This window comes from Octopus sinensis, linkage group LG2 (assembly GCF_006345805.1).
Source record: "Octopus sinensis linkage group LG2, ASM634580v1, whole genome shotgun sequence".
NCBI classification, from domain to species: Eukaryota; Metazoa; Mollusca; class Cephalopoda; order Octopoda; family Octopodidae; genus Octopus; species Octopus sinensis.
Genome location: NC_042998.1, coordinates 98303440 through 98323493, shown reverse-complemented (window position 1 = coordinate 98323493; position 20054 = coordinate 98303440). Strand labels below are relative to the sequence as shown.

General features: G+C 36.1%; 1 protein-coding gene across 2 annotated transcripts in view; it reads right to left on the bottom strand.

The window, feature by feature from the left end:
- LOC115228319 (calcium-binding mitochondrial carrier protein SCaMC-2) overlaps window positions 1-15168 on the bottom strand; it is an 86118-nt gene extending 70950 nt beyond the window's left edge. The window contains exon 1 of one of the 2 annotated variants that reach the window (XM_036498574.1): window positions 14940-15168. In XM_036498574.1, the coding sequence (XP_036354467.1) occupies window positions 14940-15107 (168 nt within the window). In that variant the 5' untranslated portion in view covers window positions 15108-15168. The remainder of the gene's footprint in view (window positions 1-14939) is intronic. The other variant, XM_029798927.2, reaches the window with a different exon arrangement.
- Window positions 15169-20054: the final 4886 nt, after the last annotated feature.

Sequence of the window (20054 nt, the reverse complement as noted above, 5' to 3'; positions counted from 1 at the left end):
GCCTGTGAGGACCCTAGCAGATCCTCCTCTCCACCTTATTTCTTGCATACAACATACATCAACACGTCTCCGTTCAAGCATCTCGACTATCTCGCCAGACCTACCTTTCAATGTGCCAACGTTGAGGGTGCCTACCCTGAGGGTGTGGGAGGTGTGGGCCTCTGAGACCCTGGGATGAGGGGCCGCAGTGTTCTGTACCTGAAAAGAAAGCTTGCATTTGCCAGATATCATACTGAGACTCTAGACTACAACCTGCATAAATTTCAAAGTTTTTGCGCTATATGATCACAATAAACCCTACATAGGGGTGCAGGGGGGGTCAAGAAAGATAGAAAACAGAAACTTCCGGTTTGGTAGAGGGGTGGGAGGGCCGGTTCTGGTAGAGGGGTGGGAGGGCCGGTTCTGGTAGAGGGGTGGGAGGGCCGGTTCTGGTAGAGGGGTGGGAGGTCCGGTTCTGGTAGAGGGGTGGGAGGGCCGGTTCTGGTAGAGGGGTGGGAGGGCCGGTTCTGGTAGAGGGGTGGGAGGGCCGGTTCTGGTAGAGGGGTGGGAGGGCCGGTTCTGGTAGAGGGGTGGGAGGGCCGGTTCTGGTAGAGGGGTGGGAGGGCCGGTTCTGGTAGAGGGGTGGGAGGGCCGGTTCTGGTAGAGGGGTGGGAGGGCGGGGTCACCTCCAAGGAACAACAGGTTTTAAGTTAATACGTAGGGAATTTTCTGCGACAGAAATTACTGAACATCTAGAAACTTCGGGGTTCGATTAAAACATAATATAAATAGGAGAGAGGGAGAATATTGTAGTGAATTCTGGGGATGGAATAACAACGGGATGACACTGAAATTAAAGGAGGAATTTAAAATGCATGACAGACAGGAAGCCATGCATACAAGATGGCGAAACAAATAATAGAGAAACGGGATTTAGGGTTACGAATCAACGCTTAAAAAATGAATATGAATGACAAAAATAAAACAAAGACAGTTTAACCCGAAACTTATCTCCCAATAAGAATTATTAAGAGTCTATACCTACATTAAAATAATGAGCTAGCTATTTAGAATATGACTGTAATTTTTCAGATAGGCATGGCTGATACTCCAGCTTTATAAGAGAAAGGTAATTAAAAACCGTTACATTTGTGCCACTGTTACATAAGCAATATTGTTTTAACTAGAAATTGAAACAGATGTTAAGCTTGGTTAGCTGAGAGCCAATACAATGAAACTTACAACAAACAAATAAAAATACACCCATATACACACGATTCAAAAGAACCTAGAATGTCTCACAGAAGTAAAAGGAAACAGAATAAACAAAAAATACTGAATCATAAAAGAGAAAGCTAAACAAAGAGAAAATATGGAACAAACTAGCAAAGCCTAATGTTTATTTAGTTATAGACTAAGTTAACACATAAATGAGTTGCATAATAACAGATAACCCTGTGCTACACCATTCAGAGACTCTTTGTATAGTGAGACGGGTCTAGCATCATACTTTAAATACTCCAACTTTGCTACTCCACATACTAATTATTGCATATATGAACAATCACGCAGAATGAGAAAAATGTCTGATTTTGAATCATCATCACCATCAACTTTACATCTGCTTTTTCCATGTTGGCATGACTTGAATAAGACCTGAAGCAGTATTCCACAGTTGGCTGTCCTTACTTGTCTACAAGGTATTTATTCCATCTGTTTGCATGTATAACTGCCAAGTTGCTGAACTTTTTCTTTTATGTGGGACAGAGTGTTACATACATACAATGTATATATACAGATTATTTATATATATATATATATTATATATATATATAGAGAGAGAGAGAGAGAGAGAGAGAGAGAGAGACTGTACAGCTTTCTGTCTACCAAATTTCAGTCACAAAGTAATGGTCAACGCATGGCTGTAGTAGAAGGTACTTGCACAAGGTGCCACACAGTGGTTGTGAAGCAAACTTGTTAACCACACAGCTATGCCTAATGTCATATAACCCTTTGTAGTTTATGTCTTTGCACACTAGTCAAACTTTGACCTTGCTCTTATTTCTATCTAAGACAATTATTTAAAAAATATACTAAAATGCTTAACAATTATCGACCAAACTTGTAGCCACTCTAAAAAGTGAACTCTGAGAGAATATATGAAGAAACTTAATTTATTTATTAAAATGTACATAAGAAATTCAGTGACTCAAACTATATTGCTGAATTTCTCAGACGTATTTTAACAAATAAAGCTTCCCAAATGATTGACATCCAGTGTAACCATGCCAGATCATCTCATTTATAAATTGGATGTTGAGTCAAGTTTATCAGCTGGATTAGCTGCTTGAGTGTCTGCTTTGATATCTCACAATCTATTGAAACTATGAAGTCAAGATATTTTATCAAAATTTTACCTATTCAACAGGTCAATATGCTGGACAAACCACAGATAAGAAAAATGAATAAGTTATGCAAGAAACAAAATCCAAAAGAAAATATGTATATATACCAGCATGAAAAGCAGACATAAAATGATGTGGAGGTGTTAAAATAAATACCTTCAGAAATTTGTGGCTATAGTAGTTAGTTGTGCAAAGTATGTTCAAATGCAAATAAAAAAAAATTCCTTTTAACTTATTGCTTAATGTTGGGTCAAATATTTATCAAAACTAGAATAGGAAAGGGGTGAACAAATACAGGCTTAATTCTGAAATTGGGATCATCTGATAAAGATAAATTCAATGTTAGTTGAAATAAGGTCAAACAATAAAACAATTTTTAAACTACTGATAATGGTGATAAAAATTATAATATAAATGAATGTCATACAAAGGATAGGAAAAAGGTAAGAAAGACAAGAGACCTGGGTGAGAACTAACTCAAAAGTAGATCACTGGATTATCATTGATGTTGGAAGATATTTAACAGTTGTAATGGAAACATTGGAATGGATACATTGGTGTGCATGGAAACTATGGTGGCGTCCAAGAATAATGGCTAGAAATTCATGTTTCTGGAACTGTGACAAATTTATAACAAACTTTGTTGGCAATCTGAATGTGTGAATATACATTTGTAGATGAGTTTAAGCTGAGAATAGACGTATGATGAAGGAACACAACAAGAGAAATGCCATTGTAAAGAGTAGTTCCAAAAATATAAACTATTGCAACACATTAGAGCTGGTAAGAGTGGGAAAAAATAAATGTGATGGAGAAATCTATTCTTAGTTTATGCATTAGAGGTGGGTGTCAAATTTATTTAGCTAGAAGAGAAGCAAACAGAAGATTTTCTGCTGTTCACTGGGGTGATAAGACTGTGTCAGACCAATCATGACGGCATCAATGAAAGAAGCCCAAAATAAACAGAGGTACACTTGTTTTCAGTAAGAATAAAAAGAAAAGGTATGCTACTGTCATGAGACATTGATAAGAAAGTAGAGAAAATGATATCAATGAGGAAGAGAACAAACATGGAATTTACAACTGCAATGCTGCCATGTTGCCTTAAGATTAAGCGAAACTATGCATCTCCTGTCTTGATTGTGTTACGTACCTGCTTCTCAAATGTGGTGGACACTTTCTTCTGCACCAGCTTTCACAATTCTTTCAGTTCTGTCTTAACAATGGTGCTACTCCAGAGCAGTGGAAAACTACTAGAGTGTTATTCCTCTGTTCAAAATGGGTGAACGCACATCACCTGTCAACTATTGTCCAGTCAGTCTTACTAGCTGCATTGCCAAACTAATGGAATCCAGTGTCAGAGAAACATTCTGGAACTTCTGGAATTCTCACAGCCTTATCTGGCCATCGCAATTCAGATTTATCCCTAACTCTATCGAGTTTCTTGAAGATATCACCCCGGTCACTGATGGTGGCTCATGAGTGAATGTTGTTTACCTTGACTTGACTAAAGAATTGTTTTGTGTCACACAAAATACTTATGGCAAAACTCTCTGCAATGGGTGTGAAAGATTATCTTTTTAACTGGTTGGAGTCCTTCATTCTCACCCAAAATGTTCTAGGACAGCATTCTTCACCCTATGAGATGTCATCTGGTGTACCACATCGATCTGTTCTTGGTCCCCTTTTGTTTGTTGCATACATTTATGACATAAATGCCAACTTAAAGAACATCACAGTGCTGAAATATGCAGATGACATTAGTGATGAAATATGCAGATGTACCTTGAGATAAAAAGGACAGATCCTGAACATTATAGATCTTTACTGCAATCAGACCTGGACACAATGCAACAATGGATCATGGACTGGCAACTCAAGCTGGCTGTGGACAAGTGTAACACCATGCATTTTGGGAGGGAAAAGCCAGTGTCCACATACTCTCTCCACAACACTAATAAAGAAGTCTTCTTGTGAATGTGACCTGGACATTACTGTCAGCAGCGATTTGTACTGGACAAAGTACATCTCTAAAATTGTCATGGCCAAGGGTGTCTTGGCATCACTCAGCAAGACCTTTGTCACCCACTCTCCAGCTATCTATTTAAAGTTGTATATGGCTATGGTACACACTTGGAATTTGCACCACCAGTCTGGAACCCCTATCTTGCTCAGGGCATTGACCTCCTGGAAACTGTCCAGAAATATGCAACCAAGTGAATACCCTCCACCAGGCATCTACCATACTCTGAATGCCTTGCTTCTCTGGGCATAGATACATTGAAGCTCTGACGTCTGGCAACTGATTTAGTAAACACCCACAAAATTATTAACAGTCATGCCAACAACTACCCTGAGCACCTTTTTTGAGTTCCATGTGTCTAACACACGTGGGCATGCTTACAAAGTCAGAAAACAGCAGAGCTCCCATGACTTTCGGAAACATTTTTTCACACTCAGAGTTGCTGAAGCATGGCACAAACCACCTGCATCAATTGTTAGTTGCTGAGACATTGCATCCTTTAAAACCTCCATGTTTCCTGAAATTTGCTACACCTGATATCCCCTGCTCCATACACATGCACACATGTATATCATGACTTATACACTGTTCATTTTCCTGACTTTTGTACATAATTCTATGCACTGTATATGCACTTTCGATTAGTTGTAGTGTACCTGAGTACTATACACAATAATTTCATTATTATTATAACCACTCCCAGTAAGAAATCACCTGTGATAGTAAATAAAGCAAGTAAGAACATGATCTGAAAGCTAGAGAAAATTTAGAAATAGCTATTGAGATGTTGAAAATATTGTAATGGATAGGATTTAGTATGTGTTCGTAGTTAATGTGTCAGATAAACCTGATAGCTTTGGGCTGGATAGAGCATAACAAAAATGTAGAACTATAAATACCATACATTTAATGAGACTACTACAGAAATGTGATAATGGTGACAAAAGTTAGACAGTTGGATAAAATGCTTTACAGTATTTAGTAACAGCCCTTTACATTCCAAGTTCAAATCCTGCTGAGGTCAAGTTTAACTTTCTTCCTCCTGAATAGATAAAGTACAATCAAGTACTCAAGTTAATGCTAGATGTGAATGGAATTATGGATTTTGTTTTTTATAAACTGAAGTCAGGCTTCCAACAGTTTATAGATGTGACCAGGGAGTAGCTCCAATCAGCCTGTTAGTTCACTTGACATTGGCAGCCTCAACTACTAGCTGTGTCCTGAAAGATGTCTTTTCTAACCATGAAGAGGTGAGTGTTAGGAGACAATATATAAACTCCAAATAGAAGAAACCAAAGCAGCTGCTGTGAGGCATGTTATTATCACTCAATCAATTCTGTCAATCCATCTCTCTGCACTGGTACTTTCCTAAATGATGGAAAGTAAAGTTAACTTTGGTAGGAGTTGAACTCAGAGCAGACAGAGTCAAAACAAATACTGCAAGGTATTACATGCTGGTACCATGTAAAAAGAACCCATGCTGATCCACATAAAATGCACCTATACTGGGTCACAAAAAGCAAGCAGCACACTCTGTAAAGTGGTTGGTATTAGGAAGGGCATCCAGCCACAGAAACCAACTCAAGTCACACTGAAACATGGTCTAGCTCTCCAGCTTGCCAACTTTGGTCAAACCATGGAAAATGGATGTTAAATGATGATGTTAAATGACAACTTATCCAAACCTCAAAGGACTGCCCATTCACCACCTTAAACTTCTGACAAAGTACAATATATCAAAGTTCAGTGAGCAATAAAGAAATATAAGTAAATGTCATGTTCTACAAAAACATTACACTGTATTGAAATAAGAACCTATTTCTAAGTTTGCTTCAAAAGACTTTTTTTTCCTTGGCATATCTTATAATCACTTAAATTTTACTACACTGGCAAAATCATACATTTTCGTATTTCTGAGAAATTACAACCAGTGATGATAAATAGGTAATGGTAGAGAGTAGATGAGGATACAATATAAAACTATTTGACAGTCACAACAGTTTTTCTATGTTCAATGTCAACAAAAGAGGACATTTATTATAAGTTATTTCTTTTGAAGTTTCTATCAATAAAAATTTCTTTGTTAATTTATTATAATTATGTATGCATAATTATTCAGTTTCCATTGCACACAATATATAAGAGTGGCTCAGTATTCTGGTTAGACTGTTGCACATTAGGAAATGAGTATGGCTTTGTGCAAGATGAAGTGAAGTGATGTGAGGTTAGGTTATGCATGTTGGAACCCATGGGTTCCAACTGCTGCACACTGACTGGAAGGGAAGTTTCTATTCAGGATCAAAGTAAAACCATGTGTTTTGCAAATATTTGGTATAATTTGATCTTTTACTTGTTTCTCTCATTAGACTGTGGCTATGCTGGGGCACTGCCTTTATATGTTAGATATTCAAATATAAAATGTCATGGCTGACGGATGACAGGTTCAGACACTCCCTAAAACTGTATCATCATGCTCTCTTCAGAATGAACAAGATCTCTCTGATTTACTGTTCGGGGTTAACACCCTTAACCTACACCTCTTTAAGAGCACTCACAGGCAGTGAGGGTTTATGTTCTCATTTATTCTTCTCCAAGTTAGGCTGTCTTCCAATGTTGCAGAGCCCAGACCACCCACCTAATTATACTACTAATGTTAATATCATGTAATTGAGGGCAACACAGAAGAACTATAAAATATTTAAAAAGTAATTATTATTTATTATTATTAAGTGGGTGAATGTGCGTTTTTAAGGCTAAATTAAGAGATAAAAATGTCATCTGACATCTCAAAAGCACACCAAAAGCTGCACTACTTTATTTTGTGGAAATGGAAAATGAATTAACTTACAAAATGAGCTAAAGTTAAACAGTTATGTTACATATGCTGCATGCTTCAAAATGCCCAGTTAGCCATTTTATTCAGCAAAGCTTTGGTTATGAAATAATTTTACATAATACCCATCCATCTTCTTTCCATTATTCCTAGGAGGATTGTGGGGATAGAATCCTCCATAGGGTCCTATCAGAAGCAACTATCATTAGACTTTCCAAGCCTGACCAATTGGGACTATGGATATTATCTAACCATCTCATTCCTGGACTATTCCTAGATTTCCTGCTGGTTGGCTTAGCTTGAAAAATTCTTGCAACATTCTAATCACATCTCCATAGTATTAGAACCAAGACTTCTCAATGTGTCTTCCTGTATAGCAATGTATTGCGTGGTTAACTTTTGGTGTGAGATGGTTTCATCTACCGGATACTTAACTTACTAGTAAGTAGGTTTGTTTTTCATTTTACAATCTATTTTAATTAGAAATTATCATGGTAGGGACAAATTAGGTTGAGTAATAAAAGGGGGAGCTGAAAAGTTCCTAAGCTGACTATGAAAAAGTGATGCTTGAGTTGTGAAATCTTACAGGCATTAATTTCAACACTTCTTATTAATAACTGCTTTGTTTCTTTCCAAGTAAACTGACAACTCTTCAAAGAAGACTTCAAAAGTAACTGGTAGCAACTCCTCTTCAAAGTTGGCAAAATATGGCATTGTGCTGTTAACAAGTACCTACAGACAAAGGGTTTAGCCCCCAAGGACATTCATGCTGACATGGTTGCTACATAAGGGGAAGACACACCAGCTTTATCAAAGTGCAAAAGTGGGTAACTAGATTTAGAAGAGGAAAGGAGAGTTTTGAACATGACCAAATGTCTGTTCATCCTACAACTGTCACCACCATGTTCAGTACATGATGACAGTTGACAAGTAATTGACTATAAATCAATTAGCCAATGTTATTAGATATCTCATATGAGTTGAAAATACTCTGCACAATGAACTTAGCATTACAAAGGCTTCTGCTCAGTGAGCGCCACGTCTTCTGACATTTGATCAAAAGTGCACCGGGCTGATCACATCACAGGAAAATCTGGCATTGCTTCAGGCAGATCCAGCTGGTTTCCTTGAATGTTTCCTAATCCAGGATGAGTGTTGGTTTCATCACTGAGCCAGAGACAATCTATGCAGTGGAAAGACCCCTCCTCACTTGCTCCAATGAAGGTCAAGGTCCTTTCATCTGCAGGGAAGGTGATGGACTCAGTTTTTTGGGATGCAAAAAGCATTGTGTTTATTGACTTTTTCAATGGGTCACATCATCAATGGAGAGTACAACACCAATTTGTTGAGGTAGATACAAAAAGCTATCAAGACCAAACACTCAGGAAAACTGACAGAAGGAGCCTTGCTCCAACACACAAGTCCTTCATTTCAATGGCTACTATGCATGACTGTGGCTTTGAACTGGTTGATTGCACATACCACCCCCTATTCTCCTGATTTGGCGCTATCTAACTATCATCACTTCCCCAACATGGTAAAATACTTGACTGAAAACCATTATTGCAGTGATGACATCATATCAGCAGTTGATGACTTTTTTTGATCAACAAGATGAAAGCTTCTTCATCAATAGGATCCAAGCACTGTAACACCAATGGAAGAAGCGTGTGGACTGCAAGCAGGGCTATGTTGAAAAATAAACCTCATTTGGTCACATTCCATGAGACTATCTCGGTCAGTCTATGAACTTTTCAACTGATCCTTGTATATGTATAATTTAAGGCTTTTCTATTTTCGCCCTTATTAATAAATTGCATTTGTTATTTAAATGCCTGGTTTATATTAGAATGGACAAGAGCAAGTGAAATACAATTTTTTACAGCCAAAAATAAGAGAAATGAATATTTTAACAATGCAAGTAGAAATAATAATATTCCACAGATTTTAATATATAAATATCACTAGTATTAAATATCCATTTCAGATTAGTGTGACCCTATCAAAATAAGCATACAATATTTTAAAGAAGAATTAACCAAGCTAAAAACATTCAGCCAATACAGAAGGCTAAGTTACTTGAAAGTGATGATCACACTCATGCTGATGGTGCATGAGATATTTAAAAAGATATTGAAACCTACGATCTTCTAGACCAGTGCTTCTCATCCGGGGTTCCCTGGAACCATAGGATTCCGCAAGAAAGAGTGAGATAAGCTAATGCTAAATTCATGATCATAATATTACTGTACACGCACAACATATTATTGGTTATTGTAATATAGACATCATCCTAGCTAACCTATTATGTTATCAAAAATATATATACATGATATTTTACCACATGAACTATGATGAAAGAATATAAGGGGTTCCTTGAGACATGTAATTAATTTTAAGGGTTATGCAAGAGCATAATAAAGAAATATAAAGAAAAAGAAAGAATATTGTAAGAAAAAAGTTAAAAACTAGAAAACTAAGTTGGAGCATAATGTATCTGTGGTCAGCTAGGACTTGAATGAATACAAGGAAATCTTGAGAATCATGCAAAATTAATGTAGTTGGTGTAGGAGTGAGTGGTGAAAAGACAAAACAGTTAGACACAAAAACAGTAAAGTCCATTACAAATGACAAAAAAAAAATCAGTGAAACAGCTGATGAAAAAGTAATCAAAAATGTAGTTAGTGAAAAATGACCAAGCAAAATCGAGTTTTTAAAGCTAATAGTCTTATATTGTAAATAAAGGCAGATCATACATTAATGTATCATATGATATCTAATTGCATAAAAGAAATTGCCTTAGGCTGTTTTACATACATGAATGTCAGACAAAAAGTAGCCAAAATGAAAAAAACTGGTGAAAAAAATTTACCAAACAATTTAGAATATCTATTTATAACTAGCAATGGCAAAAGTGTTTGTTCTAATACTCTGCTTGAAAGCAGCAACTGGTAAATCTTCCTACCCTGTATTGTTCTATTTGACCAAGAACATTTAAAACCGTTTTAATGCAAAATCTAAATATGATGGGCTTCTAAGTAGTGCACCAGATAAGTTTTTCAATCTAGTAACTAAAAAGAAAAAGTGATTGTGGAGATATCACTTATAACTAATGGAGCATCAAAAATACAGTTCTATATTTAAGAGATGAGGTACATTATTTACATTCAACAGATATTTGTCCTCATGTTGTTTGTTGTTAACACAACAACTATACCCTCTAGCCTTCTTCAGGTATCTTGGGGAAATTTTGAACCTGGGTTCTCATTCCTAATGTATTTTTCAGTGTTGTTATTATTATTGTCCAGGTCACTGCTTGGAATCGAATTCAGAATCTTGGGGCTACTAGCCCGCACTCTTAACCACTATGCCATATGCCCATGGTGTAGTGGTTAAGAATGCGGGCTATAACCCCAAGATTCCGAGTTTGATTTCAAGCAGTGACCTGAACAATAATAATAATAATAATAATATTGAAAAATACCGAAGGAATGAGAACCCAGGTTCGAAATTTCCCCAAGACACCTGAAAAACGCTGAAGAGTATATCAGCCGAAACGTGTTAACAACAAATAAGATGAGGTCAAATATCTGTTGAATGTAAATAATGAGCATCAAAAATGTTAAGATAAAATCAGGAGTCACAAAACTATTTGGTTCTGCAACAGATAAAGACTTGAACTTAGAGTTGGTGATGCTGCAAATAATACTGCAAGTCTGAATAATTTACAATTATTTTGTGACAAATTGTATTCTTTTTATCATAAGTCCCTAAAAAATCAAGATGAATTAAATGCATGTGTTGATGCCCTTTACTGTCGATAGTTGAAAATTGTTATGTTTTCAACTAATCAAATTGTAATGGCGATATAGTAACCATGTAGAGCTATTTGAGGGCATTTTGGAAGAATAAGCTCTGATAAATAATTTGGGCTTGCTGATGGATAATTTGCTACAGCTGTTTGAACTGTCAAACTATAGAACCGAAATAGTGCACTTAATTAACTACTTGAAGATATTAAATGAACTAGAATAGGTTTTGAATGTCAAATAGTTTGGCCTGTTTTTGTCGTTATCATTAGTATAGCAGAAACTGTGACTTAACCACCTTTGCTGTGCCAGAGTGGTTTCCTGAAAGAAATATTTAGCTCCATATATGTTACCACCTCTTCACTCAAGGGTGTGTCATGAAGGAATGACAAGTCAATACATTTGCAGCATCCACGTTGCTATAATGGAGGCCAGAAACTGTACATATCTGTCCCTTTAGATTTTCTGTAACGGTTAGTTCTCTTAACATCTTTTTTTAAATGCTCAATAAATAATCCCACATGGCAACAGGAGTTTATTATTATAGTGGGCATTATTTGTGCAGAGCCAATCCCACTTTCCCATCCTCAAAACTTGTATCAGTCTGATGCAACAAGTGTCACAAGCTCAGTAGTAATCAGGGTACATAATTTGTATAGAGTTACCTTCTCTTAGACGAGCAGCAAAATAGTTGAAGGGTCTCATCTGCCCTGGGCCTATCAGTGAGTGACCTATCTGTGTGTGACTAGTGAGTGATCTTCTGGAGGCAATTCCATGACATGCTAATTAACCCTGACAGGTGCTACTACTCCAGGTCAGAACAGACCTGAGAACAATTTCTCAAAAATCATAGAACTCTTGAAATAGGGCTCTGCTACCGAAGACAGTCTGAAGTCATACTCAGGACGTGAATGTCAAATAATGACGGAAAAATACTATTCTTAAGTGCGGAAGGCAATAAGCCGAATAATATTTAATGGGGTAACTTTGAATGTCAGCTATCTATCAGAGCCTACAGAAAATTTAAGAGATCTAAAATGAAAATAATTTATGCACATTTTCAGCAGTTGCTAATGTCTATAAGTACAATTTCAATGTCAACAGAGAACTGTCGAAGTTTCCTTCAGTGGCATCAATATAGATATGTCGTCAAAACGTGCACGACTGCAAATTAATATTCTTTCAAGTTAGTGGAGATTCCACTACCAAAATTAGAAACTGAAGAATATCAGGACATGGTCTTAGTAGCAAAAGATATGTTGAAACGACGGTCAATATAAAGATCCTCACCCGTTAACGAAAAAAAAAAACCTGCTGGGTGTTAACAACTGTGTAGAAAACGAATATGAAAAAAAATTTGCGCAAACCACTTGAGGGGGGGGGAGCTTTCGGAAAATTCACAAGATCCGATTTTTCCCTCACAACTTTCAAGAAAATGGATATATGATTTTTTTTTTTTTTTTACGGAATCCCACATTTCCGGTTATGGAGAATTCGATTCTGAAAAAAAATTGTTTGTGAAATTTCAATTCTTCAAAAAAAAAAAAAAAAAAAAAAAAAAAAAACCACCTCCCAATTCTACGGCCTTGGCCTTCAAGCAGGCTATCCACATGCTAGAAATAGCAGCCAAATCTCACAAAACTGCGATAACATAATGAAAGAAATATATAATCAATCTGCCCATTTTCAGGTCCACAAACACACGACGTTTTACGCTGGTCAAATGATTCTCTTTCATTACACTTTGTCACAGTATTTCTTTGCTATTTTTACTTTTCTTTTTTTCAAAAGAGTTCGCTATTATTTCTGCACTCATTTTTTGTAACTTTCAAGTTTTCTACATTGTTGTTAACACCCAGCAAGCTAGGGTTTTTTTTGTTTTTGTTTTCGTTAATGGTTGAGAACCTTTATATTGACCGAAACAACATGCAGAAAGCGATGGCAATAAAAAAGGGAAGATTATATAGTTATAAAACGTTCTATAACGCAAAGTGAATTGTAAAACAATAATGCATTCATACTTTAAATGGGAGGAATTTTAGAAATTTAGAATATATTTAAAGATTGACTGATTGTCGTGTCTATATGCGAGTTCACATACGTACATACATATAAACACACAATCATGCCCTCCCATCTTAAATATCAACACAAACATTAACAAGAAAAAACGATACAGTCACTCCCTCTGATCTCAGAAATATATATTTTAAAAAATCAATAAACAAACCAGCCACAACACAAAGGAAAAAATACTTCAGCAAACCAAATAAACTTCCTAAAGGAAGTTTGAGAAAGTGAAAGTGGGACGCTATACTCAAAGATTACTACTTCCATTATCTTACATTAGCTGGTATTACTTTGTTTGTTGGTCACTGGAGAACTGTTTTCCTTGACACTGTACTTGACTGGACTTTTTCCTGTTCTAGAGAATATTTTAAGGTCCTTGTGTTTAAGCTGTGTAGTACAAACAAATTAATACCAACTCAGATTTGAGAAAGTGAAAGAGGCACGCTATATTCAAAGATCGACAGCAATTGCTCTCAACATCTGAAATTCTCATTCGTGACTTTCCAATAAAACCAGATTGAGAAGGAACATTTTGCTGCTACAAAATATAAGGAGCAATCTCGTCCTTTTTCATATGGACATTCGTTTGAGTGCTAGTTTGCAAATATAACAGTGAGGTTGAACTAGCAGATAAAAAGTTCATGTATTACACACACTAAATTATACAGACTATTCTCAAGTAACGATTTAAAAGCATTGAGTGTTTCTAAAATTTAGAGAAAACAACAGATTTAACTGTTTTACTGAAGGTCACAGCAACCTTCAATTGATCCCTTTCTGTATTTAAGATCACATATTTGTAAAAGAAGTTTCCTTTTGTTCACAAATACTAAGGAACAAATATTTCTCTCAAACATTATGGAAACATGCACTTATTTATAATTATTACACTGTCAGTAAATTATTAAATATTTCAGTAGAAAATGTTATATAAAATATAGGGAGGACGTCAAGATTATAGTGACATATATAGAAACTGAATAAAACTGAGTCAACATTAATTTCTAACAAAATGCACGAAGGAATGAGCATAGTGCTCATCATGCCTTTATCAAAAGATCAAATACAATTTTGCATAGCACTCCTAAAATTTACGGAGCAATAAGACGTTGTTATGGTCATTCATTATTTAAGGACACTAGCGATTGGGACAAACTGTCGTAAACTTAATTAAAAACGTATGACCGCGAAACGGCAACCCAATTCTTTCAAGCAAAAATTCATACTAAATTCCTAATATGCTGCGTACACATGCACTCGGTATGTCCAGTGGAATTCAGCTTTGCCTCGCATTCTTCTTATTAACATGCATTAAGAAAAGGATTATGAAGTAACTGAGACATTAATTAATAAAACTAACCCCCACGTGTCCGTGAAAAATTAAAAGCTGATAGCTTGCCATCGATACGTGCTTCAATGTAGGTAAAAAGAAAATTAATATACGATAAAGAATTATTATAATTAGGCAAATATATACCTACACATGATTAAATGAAGTTCACACAGCCAAAACTAGTTAATACAAATAAACAGGAAGGCGCTTTCTTGATAATTATCGTAAGTTGAAATGAGTGTAACAAACAAATCGCTTAATTTATGAAAGACCACGGACGATCTTTTTTGTAATATAAAAGCAAGATAGAAATAAAATTTGTGTGATATGATAATAAATACTGTAAACAGAATAGTCTTATATATTAACTAAGATCACTTTAGATCTCCACGCAAAACTTATGAAAATATATTCATTGAGGCATACAACGTGAAAATTTTCCTAAGACAATAAAGGAGGGAAAAAATTTATTTTAATTGGTTTCTACCTGCGCCTGTCCCGGTACTTGAGGAACTTCCATCTGACTTAATGCTGCACTCAAATCATGAATGTCGATAGAACCGTCTTTATTTACATCTAGACGGTTAAAAAGTGATGCCAGCTTTTCTTTTTCTTCGTGAGAAAGCTCATGAGTGTTATCCGGAGAAGACGACATTTTATTATCACATGAAATACCACTTACGCTCGCAGACAAACAGAGTGAGACCGCAGCAAATGATGACTGGTGCGTGTATTGCGATATGAAAACTTTATAATTATTTTAGTTTTAATTTATAACATATATAATATATAAATGTGTGTATTCCATTGTGTAGAAATAAATATCTCTGATTTTAGTATTTGTACTAACGTTTTTCCATAAGTGTAATTAATGTTAATAATGTTATTATTATTAATAATTTATGTACATTTTCATAACTTAGAAGTCCACTCCTTACAAGTGAATTGTGGGTTTTTTTAACACATTCTTAATTATCTTCGTGACACATCCACGCGGAAAGCAGTCGAAGGTGTGGAAATTGTACTGAACGTTGATTTTTTTTTACGTTTTTTTTAATTTCTTGCAACAATAAAAATTTGCAAACATCTGCATACGTTTTAAATTTTCCAACTAAGAAGGACCCTTTATTATACAGTCGCTCAACCGACTAGAAATAGTAGTCAAATTTCTTGCAAACCACATCTAACCGTTTCAAAAGTATACCTTTGACTACAGTTCCCGATATATAAAAAGACATCAGTATCATGACTGGAACGGGGTTTTTTTTGTTTCTTTTGGTCTTGATAGGCCTGCCTAATCAAGTCTAATCTAGAGTTAAACAAGGAATTACTTTTTTAATATTACGAAATCTTCTGAAAAAGAAACAGGACAAAATTCTGTCTTATTTCTTCATTCTTTACAATAATTATAATAATCCTTTCTACTATAGGCACAAGGCCTGAAATTTGAGGGAAGGGATGAAGTCGATTACATTGTCCCAGTGAGTAACTGGTACTTATTTAATTGGCCACAAAAGGATTAAAGGCAAAGTCTACATCGGCGGAATTTGAACTCAGAAGGTAGCCACGGGCGAAATACCGCTAAGCATTTCGTCCAAATATTTCATCCCGATAATGTTTATTTAATTTTTGTTGTGTTTTGTTTCTATAGCTAACTAATTAGCTTATGATCTTTTATTTCAGAGAAAATGGAGTATAACAGTGTTTAGAAAAGCTACAAGCGGCGTACTGACTGAGTCAAAGGAAAAAGTATTTGGAATACTAGAAGAATAGTGAATAGGATTCTGGAGGTAGAAATTTTGCCGATTCAGTTACTTAACGTCAGCAGAATTTCAGATTAGGCATCCCATCCTTCATAAGAAAGGAAAATGTTAATTTTTTTCCCTTTTCCCTCCTTATTCTTTCATTCAATGGAAATTGCGATTCTGAGTTTTTTGCCTTATTTTTATTCAAAATTTCTATTTTTAACATTTTACCACCCACTTCCGTAACCTTCTTCGGGTGTAGTTTTGGTACAGCCGTCCCTAGAAGTTTCATTCTTCAGTGAGAAGAAAAGGGATGGTTTCTTTTTTCTTCTGGTAGAGAGTGGGGCACAATAAGTAAGATTTTCTGCATTTTGACTTGGAGAAAAGATATATTTTTTACAAATGTTCACTACCTTACAAAAACTATATCATCTAAACAAATTACCTTCTCCAAATACATTAAAAACACTATAACATAATTTGAACACTATCTCAGAAAACTATCTCCATTAGCTGGGGGAAAATGAGTATACCAAGTAAGGTAAATTTGCCTCTTCAGTTCTTCAGAATTGCATTTGAAAAATGACTCATGCATACCAATATCCATCCTTACACTAATTAGACATTAGTGTGGAAGAAAAATTGACTTGGAATCCAACAGAGAAAAGAATAATGTTCAGTTGATCTATTGAGGATATTGAAAATGTTGCCATCAGTTCTTGCTAAACCATTAAGTCTATTATTTCAAACAAGAATGAATAATTAGTGTTTGAATCAGAAGACAGAAAACTAGTGAATAATACTACCTTATACAAAAAGAAAAAAATAACGATATCTGTTAAGCAATTATAGTAATTATGTGTAAAATTATAGACTCACTGATTAGAGATACAAGTTAATCACTTCACTAAGCACAAATTTATTAGAGTCCTAACAAATTTGAAGTATTAGTTATGCATCAAGAACTTTAGTAAAGTATTTGACAAAGTACAGTATAAAAGATAGATTTCAAAATTGAAAACATGAAATTGGAGCAAAAATCAGAGCAATGATTGAATGGAAGTCTGAGTGAGAGAAAGCAGAGAGTTCAGTAAGTTCCAGCTTGATTAATGTAGTGAAGGGAGAATCTAATCAATCAATAATGCTTATACAGTGAAGATTAGAGAACATCACCTCAGTGACTAATTTTATTATATTGGCAAGTATGGGCAACAACCACAGACATATTTTAGTCTTATTGAACCTCGTTAGCCATATTAGTTCTACATTTATGAGATTAGTCATAAGAAAATCACCACATTGATGTCTAATAATGTACATGAATAAGCATCAAACATTGCCATAATGATTGAAAAATACTTGACAACACCTACATGAAAAATAAGTCGTGTACATTATTGTACATCGATATGTAGTAAGAAAGATTAGAAAAAAAACTAATTAATGATATTTAACTCCTTGATTTACATTATCTTAATCTAAATATTTTGAATCTATCTTAGTTTTGGTCAGTTGGACAACTGATAAGCAACAAATGTTATTCAAGCCACCACTAAATAGTAGACAAAATAACGAAGGAACTTTCTCCTTACTAAAAAACATCACACTCTCTTCCTCAAATCACCACATTCTAGTACCTTAAATAAGGAATTGACACATTGGATGTTGTCCTAAATGTATCTTTTAACAATTGGAATGTTCATGGCTGAATTGTCAGATCATCTGTCTGCTCAACCATGAATGTAACTTAAATCACAGGCATGGATTTCACTTAATTTCATTAAAGCAAGCAACATAGGCTGGAAGTAATTATTGTCAGTCATCATCATCATCATTTTTCATGACTGTTGTCCATGTTGGCATGGGTTGGACGGTTTGACCAGAGCAGGGGAGTTCATATACTCTGACTACCACTGATTTGGCATGGGCTCTATGGCTGAATGCCCTTCCTAATACCAACCACTTTACAGAGTGTGCTGGGGTGCTTTTACAGGGCACCACATTGGCACTTTTATGTGGTCCCACATGGATACTTTTAAGTGATGCCACATGGGCACTTTTATATGACACTGCATTGGCACTTTTACAAGGCACTGCATGGGCGCTTTTACATGGCATCACATGAGTGCTTTTATATGGCACCACTACACAAGTGATTTATACCACCAGAAATATCAGTCTTAACACTTTTGCTGTGGAGTATGGGTCTTCTTAAGTACGGCAAGATGCCAGGCATCTCGGTCCTTTGTCACCTCACCTGAAAGGTTCAGTGTCCTGAGGTCATTCCTCAGTACTTCATCCCATGTCTTTCTGGGTTTCCCACTTATTCCTTTCTATCCATCGCATGTCCTCTGCATTCAGGGCCTACGTCTCACTATCATATAGAATTACTGTCCATATACATGCACCATACAATCTTCTTTTCACTCAGTGGGAGAAACCTTTCGTGGCCAACAGAGGTAACAGCTCTCTGAATTTCCTCCTTCTTATTCTTATTCTAACTATCACAGTCTCCATGTGTCCACCTGCACTATTAATTTGTTCCCCAAGGTAGCAGAAATTACCTACTACATCTAATGAGCCACCAGGGCATTTGAGGGAATCAATTTCTTGAGTCTCTATAGTTTTTTATGGATTCTGTGTTTCTTCCACATATGAAAACTATCTTCTCTGATAACCTTCCTATTAATCCACTGCACCTCTTGTGTGTCCAATCCTACCCCACTTCAATTTTCTCAGGCCTACTTTTAACTCATGCCACTTTTTCACTAAGGTGACATTCTCTCATCATTATCATCATCATTTAGCATCCATTGTCCATGCTGGCATGGGTTGGATGGTTTGATCAGGGCTTGCAAGCTGGAAGACTGCACCAAACTCCAATCTGACTTGGCTGAATGCCCTTCCTAACACCAACCACTCTGAGAGTGTAATGGGTGCTTTTACATGCCACCTGCACAGGTGCCATTTGCATGACACTGTTATCTGCCATAACTGTGATTTTACTTGGTTTGATGGATCTTCTTCTCAAGCACAACATTATGCCAAAGGTCTCTGTTATTGCTTCTGTGAGGCCAAACACTTGAAAGGAGCTCAGTCACTTTGCCTCTGTGAGGTCCAATGCTCAAAAGGTGCTTTTTACGTGCCACCCATATATCTCTACCAGCAGAGCTACCTTTCCTCTGTGAGGGATACTTTACATATAACGTACTAGAAATAGTAGCCAAACTTCTCTCAAATCATGTCCCAATTTTAAACAGAAATAAAACATTCATCATCATCATCGTCGTTTAATGTCTGTTTCCCATGCTGGCATGGGTTGGAGGGTTTGACTGAGGCCTGGAGAGCCAGCAGCTGCACCAGGCTCCATTCTGATCTGGCAATGTTTCTGCAGTTGGATGCCCTTCCTAACGCCAATCACTCCGAGAGTGTAGTGGGTGCTTTTTACATGCCACCGGAGCAGGAACCAGTCAGGTAGATGTGGCATCGATCATGTTCAGATAGTGCTTTTTACATGCCACCAGCATGGAAGCCAGTCAAGGGGTACTGGCATAGACCATATTCGGTTGGTGCTTTTTACGTGCCACTGGCATGAGAACCAGTCAGTGGGTACTGGTATCGGTCACATTCCGATGGTGCTTTTTACGTGCCACCAGTACAAGAGTAATTTTAAATATAGTATGACTGAAACTAAAATGGAATGTCCGTGGCCAGAACATCTTTCATCATAAAGCTGACTTGTAGGATAAATGCCATCAGATAATGTGTTCCCTTCTTAAATCTTCTTCAGCTTTATATGAAATTCCACATCAAACAGGTTCTAATTTACTCGTTCCTTCTAGTTTCTGTAGATCTTC